This window comes from Pempheris klunzingeri, chromosome 11, assembly GCF_042242105.1.
Source record: "Pempheris klunzingeri isolate RE-2024b chromosome 11, fPemKlu1.hap1, whole genome shotgun sequence".
NCBI classification, from domain to species: domain Eukaryota; kingdom Metazoa; phylum Chordata; class Actinopteri; order Acropomatiformes; family Pempheridae; genus Pempheris; species Pempheris klunzingeri.
Genome location: NC_092022.1, coordinates 14,659,323 through 14,666,652, shown reverse-complemented (window position 1 = coordinate 14,666,652; position 7,330 = coordinate 14,659,323). Strand labels below are relative to the sequence as shown.

Here is a 7,330-nt window from a genome sequence, read left to right as displayed (position 1 = left end):
AGTGTCCGCGGAGTGAAGGCATTTCTCTCTCCTCCACTTTCCTCCCACCTTCTGCTTTTAGGGAAGTCGGTCAGCTGACTGTCTGTAGCTGTCAAGACCGTATTGTGCGCCCTCCTCTCCTCTGTCCCCCTCCCCCCCTCCCCCCCGTTTCAGCGCAGAGTCTCGCTCCCATTGGAGAGCCGGGCGCTACGGATCCAGCCTTTCAGCTCGACGTCACGGTGCGCTATAAGGATAAAGCGCTGGCTGGCTCCAAGCGCAGTCTGCTGGATACCAGAGAGTGGGAGAGAGAGAGAGAGGCGAGCCTTTAAATCTCTGCGGTGCAGAGCTGGAAAAGCTGCTTCTCGGCGAAAATCAGACGCCCTATTTACTCTGCTTATTTGCTCCTATTATTTTCCTGGAGAAAAAGGGACTTACAACCAAGAAACTGCAACGAGGACTGGTTCCCGTCTCACCGAGCAAACGTGGTATTTCTTCTATTATTAATATTTATGTTTTTTGTGTGAATACACTTCTACTGAAGGGACTGAGGTTTTACTTTTGCACTGAGACGCATTGCTTTCTACCTCCTGCCTGCTCTCCCTGCCAGATTATCCCAGCAGAAGTAGGCTATATGACGCAAACCGTGTGCAGAGCATTAGTCTGAAAGTTTTTCTCCACTTTTTTTCGTTTTCCTTTTTTTTTCCACCGATCACACGGTGTTTCATGCTACAGCAAGTCAGTGCACAGCGGTGGAGGAGCCCAAAGAACTATTGCATGAAACAAGAAAGGAGAGAAGAGACGCTGTTAAATAAATCAGTTTTTGCAGCGTTCGCAAGTTCCTTTGCATATCTGCAAAAGAGTCGCGACAGCAGCATGAGTGCAGAGATGAGCATGGGCCCGGAGCTACCCAGCAGCCCACTGGCTCTGGAATATGTCAATGATTTTGACCTGATGAAGTTTGACGTGAAGAAGGAAGGCCTGGCCGGCATGGACCGCAACGGGGTGCGCCAGTGTAACCGTCTCCAGCCCCAGGGCTCCGTGTCCTCCACCCCCATCAGTACACCCTGCAGCTCGGTGCCCTCGTCGCCCAGCTTCAGCCCCACAGAGCAGAAAAACCATCTAGAGGAGCTGTACTGGATGCCGAACAGCGGGTACCACCAGCAGCTGGACCCGCAGACGCTAAGCCTGACCCCGGAGGACGCAGTGGAGGCCCTGATCGGAGCCACGGCTCACGGCCACCCTCCGCCTCCGCACGTCCAGCAGCAGCTGCAGCAGCAAGGCGCTTTCGAGGGCTACAGGGGCCCTCATCACCATCACAGCCACCACGGCCACGGCCAGCAGCACCATCACCCGTATGGGGGGGGCATCCCGCACCACGGCGAGGAGCTGTCCGGGCACCCGGGCGGACACAACCACCCACACAGCCAGCACCACCACCACCACAGCCAGGACCCCGACAGCCCGTCCCCGGTTTCCCCAGAGTCTCACCAGCCGCTCCATCACCACCGCCACCATCATCACCACCATCCGCACGGCCACCTGAGCCAGTCGGGGGGCCACCACGGCTCCGGGGGCGGACTCAACGTGGAGGACCGCTTCTCCGACGATCAGCTGGTGTCCATGTCGGTGAGGGAGCTCAACAGACACCTACGGGGCTTCACCAAGGACGAGGTCATCCGCCTGAAGCAGAAGAGGAGGACCCTGAAGAACCGGGGCTACGCTCAGTCCTGCCGGTTCAAGCGGGTGCAGCAGAAGCACGTGCTGGAGAACGAGAAGACGCAGCTGATAAACCAGGTGGAGCAGCTGAAGGCGGAGATCAGCCGGCTGGCGAGGGAGAGGGACGCCTACAAACTCAAGTGTGAGAAACTGACGGGGTCAGGGGCCAATAACGGGTTCCGCGAGGCTGGCTCTACCAGTGACAACCCTTCATCGCCAGAGTTCTTCATGTGAGTTGTCGCAGCCTTTTTCTCGTGAACCCACTCACAACAAACTCTCCCCTCCACCCCCACCTTTCCTTTCTCCACAAATGACTGACTGGCTGATGAACATACGATAATAATCCACACCTCCCATACTGTTTATGATTATACTAATAACGGTAACAATTATATTCATACTAGAAGAATAATCCATCAAATAGTATTCTCATATATAATCATCTCTCCATCCACGTGTCAACTGAGATACAAAGAGCAAAGTAGAGTGTCCGATCAGTCGCAGCATCTTTGTAGATTAGTTGCTTGTAGTGAAGAGACTTTTTTCCTACTTCAAAGAAGAGGATCGGCTGATGAACTTTTCTGTTGTTTTTTTTCCCTCTCTCTCTCTCCTTTGAGGCTACAGCTTTTAAATCATTTGTAAGTAGTGTGGGATGGCGTCGCGGCAGTTGTCTTGTAATGTTGTTCTCCAAAATGATGACATTGTTACGAAACAACACGCAGGCCTCGCAGCCTGCAAACACACACGAAGCTCACATTCGACAAGTGGGTCCGTAATCTGAGAAAAATCTCCAAAAGCAAGACTCCACTTTATGCAAATTTAACTTCTGTCTACTAACCCGACACGGGGAGGGGGGACATTTTATGCAACATCTCATTGATTTATTGCCTGCTTGGTTATATTCGAATATATATTGAAACAAAAAATCTGCATTAAATATTAATCCTGCATGCTGGACATGTACGGTAATAATTTCTATTTTGTACCTTCATCTTCTCGTGTATATTAAGAGCATGTTGTTGATCTGCGCTTCTCCATAGTTTTGGGGGATTAGAGAAATGCAGCGGGGACAGAACAGCAGGACTGCCGGTGCAGTATCATATAGTGTAGGGGTTTTTTTGCGGGGACGGGGGGGGGGGCTTGTAAATATTATGCAACCGCAAAACTGCACAACAAGATTGAGGAGGCTGGTTTGAACTTCTTTCTTTCTTTGTCTTGTGTTTTTATTTCATTTAAATTTTTTTTTTTTTTAATGATTTTTACATACACTTTGGGGGTATTGATGAGAGAGGAGTGCATTTTTTCCCCCTGTTGCATTTAAATACAACAAACTTTACGTGTCAAGTGCACTTTTGGATAATGATTTGAAAGTTTTCATTTTGAAATTTGCGCAGACCTCCCTCCAGGAAGACATACTATGATGCTATAGTGTGATGTTATTCAACACAGGCCTGAGTGCAAAGTTTTAGAGTAATATTTGGACACGTGTTCTGTGAGGCTGAGGACTCTAAACATGTGGCCACAATATTATTGGACCCAGATTGCACAGAACAGGCTATTGCGCACCAAGGTTACACGTTTTCTACTGTTTAACACACACACACACACACACACACACACACACACACACACACACACACACACACACACAATGTGGGTTAAAGCTCTATTTCATTTCAATTCAACGTGGCCTTTGTGCCACTAATTCAAAAAAAAGAGCTCTTCTGCAATTCTATCAACTCCTCAAAAGCAAAGCAGCCACCTGTAGCATATTATCACAGGGCCTAATATTAACAGGAATGGATTCATATTTTTAACAATGTTTAGAAAAAGTGAAACAACGTACTTGTCAGGGGGGTTTGCGTAGAGTCAATATTTAGATAACGCGAGCATTTTGATACAAAGTGTGACTATTAATGCTCTATGTTTTCCTGATTTTTTTTCTGCCGGTCAGTAAAAAAGGGGACTCAGGTTGTGCAAATTCTCAAAATGAAAACAATGTGTATGTTATGTATTACGTTTTTTGTCTGTTTTATTATTATTTGATGATTCTGGTTCTGCTGGCCAGATGCATAGTTAAAGTTTTTATTTTAATGATTTAAATTAACAAACTGTCAGATCATATCGAATAAGCATGGTGCTTGCATTTGAAACTATTGTTGAAAAGTCATGCATTTAACAATCTTTGGTTTGTTACTGATTCAACTGTGTTGAAATCGAACTGAAACTGCAGCAGCGGGATGTTGTTTTGTTTTCACCTGTTCCATGTACTTTGCGATGATGGGGATCAATTTTCAATCCTGTTTATATAAATAATAGTTAAACACTTAAATTTGAACTGTTCCATTCAGGCTGGTTTCTGTTTTGTCTTATTTTTGGTTGTTTTTGGAAGAAATTGTTTCCTATTTTGCTTATTAAAGTCATTGAAATGGCAATAATTACATCTCAGACTTTTTTTTCCCCTTCCTGCCACCATAGGAAAGACCTGCGATGTGAAGACAGACACACTAACAATTACCTGTAATTAATAACCCCACCCCACCCACACACACACATACACAGCAGTGACAGCAGCGCCAGGACACACTCAAAAAGAAAATGGTGTTGATTGTAGCAGCAGAGCTTTGGGGGAATTATTTAGTCTCTTAAAGACCCACTCCAGCCACCTCTAAACTGCTTACATTTCACATGTCCTTGGCCTTTATTTTGTTTTCAGACTTAAGAATGATGTGCAAAGTTTGGATCACAGCCCACTGACCCACCGTGATTGGACGACAGGTCTGGCCGTGCATGTGGCGCTGCAGGGAGATTCCTATAATGCTGCTGGCCTCTGCTGACTTGTGCAGAAACCCCGCCGTCACGAGAGCGCGCGGTAAAAGGAGATCTTTGACCTTGCAACATGCCGGAGAAGAGATGAAACCCTCAGATTTACATTAAGTGGTAAATAACAATTTGGCTTTTTTCGGCGTGCGTGGCTTTGAATGCACGGAAAAGCTCAACCCCACCGGTTGTTGCACAATTTGCGTCTTAAATAAGTCCAACCCTGTCTCCTAAAGCGCTGAGCCAGACCTCAGCTTCAAAATAATCCCTTCTGCGCGCCTGCGGGTGTGATATTTTTATGGTTAACATTAATGGAATTTGTGATCGCCATGTGTCAACACACTTACAACAACTCAGACCTCTGCATTCTCTCTAATCTTTGCTGCACGCAAATATGCGCGCAAAATATTAAATTCGATGGGTTTCTATTAGATTTTCTTTGCAAATGCACGCGTTTTAGAGCAAAAGCCACATTCGTGACTTCGATATACAATATCAACAGTGTCGTTCTTCAATCTGCATGTCCGGATAGTATGACAAGAGACGCAGAGAAGAAGAAGAAGAAGAAGAAGGGAGTAAGTGTTGATCTAGTCCCGGTCTAGAGTTTCTGGTGTCAGAACATTATCTGCCCCGTGTCTGCACATTCTCAAGGACAAAACCGCTAGGCAGAGAATCAACCAATGAGACCCAAGGAAGGCGAGTCTAGTTTACATTCTCTCTCTCTCTCTCTCTCTCTCTCTCTCTCCCTCCATCCCTCCCTCCCTCCCTGGACGGCCGCTGCAGCCGGGGGCAGGAGTGCAGCTGGGGTGAACCAGGAGAAAGAGGCCTGCATTTACACTCATGATAATAAAACAAAAAACTAAGGTTTTTGGTTGTTTATAGGGGATCATTTTCTCGGTTTTCTTCAGATTTTATATAAAAGGGTCTGTCTGAGTGAGTCAGGAAAACAGAGGAGGAAACCAGCCTTTTGTGTGTTACGCACAGTATCATATGGTCTGTTGTGTCTTCACAGCTCGACACACATGTCGACTCTCGGCTTAGAGTCACAGCCCTGGAAGAGCAAGAGCCTGAAAGCAATCAAACAATCATTTTTATTAAATGTAAAAAGCTGCCTAAATGTCAACTGTTTCACAAAGCTCTTTATGATAAATCTCTAACAGCATTCAACTAGTATTGGATCATAATGTATTGACAATCTGATCTATGAATCAACTCACACAAACTGATCCACTAAGGTGCATTTGGGTAATATTTGGTTGCATTATCACTGACTGCATCATCACTTGTGTCAAGTGTGTGTGCATAATTTAAACAGCCCCAAGATAACTTTTTCGACAGATTCCTTCCTGCAGGAACCATTTTTAAATTTTTGTTGAGGAAAAGCATGTTTTTGTTGAGAGCCAAAGATGTGCAGCACTCCACACACAAATGGATAGTGGAAATTTGTAAGAAGAAAGGGAATGAGAAACTAGGGGAGAAAAATCGCAGAGGGAGAAAGTAGAGGAAAGCATCAGCATCTGCCTCAGCTCAGCGGAAGAGCCAAGGACACAGTGACCAGGCGTACTGTAATGATTTTAGTCTCCTATCACACATTCACGCCCCCCCACAGAGATCCTATCTGCATTCAGCCTGCTCTGCCAGCCTCCACCTCCAGCTACTTGCAGCAGCAGCAGCAGCAGCAGCCAGGAGTCGGCCCGGCAGCCCCAGACCTGTCTTGCTTCTGTTCATCGCACTGGACCCCACAACGTTTATAAGTTCCAGTCAGCTACAGCAGGCCGACGGCTTTTAGAAACTCTTCAAGCGTTAGCCTGAGCCCTGCTGCAGGTATTTCAAAGCCTCTGAAGTGTGTTTGCACATTTCTTGCGGCTCCATACATTCAGACCTAAAACGCCGTGAACTCATTTGCATTTTGCATAATTTGTAAAAGAATTCAAGGTGATTTTTTTTTTTGCTAATTTTAGTGTATTTACTCCATTCACTGAGCCATATATGGGTATTTTAATTAACACCATCTTCTATATGGTTTGAAGTCCTTCTGTGTTATCTAGTTGATTTAATTACATTTAGATAAAATTCCATGTAGGTATATCTCACACACACACACACACACGCACACACACAAGCAGTCCAGCCCACTGCCACACCAGCGGCCCATTGACTTTCATTGGAAGTGACTTCCCTGCTACTCTAAATCACAATGATTTCCCAGGGAATTAAAGCAGGCTTTCCCCAAGGGACACACACACACACACACACACACACACACTAGAGAACATTAACCAGTTACTGAGTATTTCAGAGTGTGTATGTGGGCGTATGTGTTAGTGTTCACCAACCAATACGAACACAATGGGAATAGCGGATGAAAGAAGTATGTTGCTCTAATTAGTCTTTGTCTATTTGTGTTTAACTTTATATTGTTGAGCATAAAGTATGAGACTCGGCTTGTCGGTGGAAACGACTGCTTATGTTTCCCAATTATTCACAGCATTTCTCATAGGCGTGTTTGTGTGAGTGCATGTGTTTCAGGTTGGCTGTTCTCACAGTCTCACAGTTTTCAGCGCGCTGGACCCGACTCAATGACAATCAATCTTCACCATCTTCTTCTCTTTGCCTCTCCCTCCATCCTTCCCTTCATCTTCTCTCCTTCAATCTTCAGCTGAGCCCAGCCCTGAGTGCGGTTCAGGTCAGACAGCATCACTGTGTGTTAGGCTATTTATCATCAGCCTGTTACACTCAATACAAACACACACACACACACACAAAAGATGCATGGTCTCAAATAATTGCACAAAAATAATCATATCACTTCTTT

The 7,330-nt window shown here is 45.7% G+C and overlaps 1 protein-coding gene across 1 annotated transcript; it reads left to right on the top strand.

Moving 5' to 3' along the window:
* The first annotated feature begins 269 nt into the window (after positions 1-269).
* Positions 270-4,122, top strand: mafba (MAF bZIP transcription factor Ba). Its single transcript, XM_070839673.1, has 2 exons — positions 270-464; positions 712-4,122. Exon 2 carries the CDS (start codon positions 754-756, stop codon positions 1,927-1,929), a length of 1,176 nt encoding a protein of 391 aa, XP_070695774.1. The 5' UTR covers positions 270-464; positions 712-753; the 3' UTR covers positions 1,930-4,122.
* The last annotated feature ends 3,208 nt before the right edge of the window (positions 4,123-7,330 follow it).

Coding starts and splice junctions, on each gene's coding strand:
- mafba (XM_070839673.1), top strand. CDS start 754: ATGAAACAAGAAAGGAGAGAAGAGACGCTGTTAAATAAATCAGTTTTT.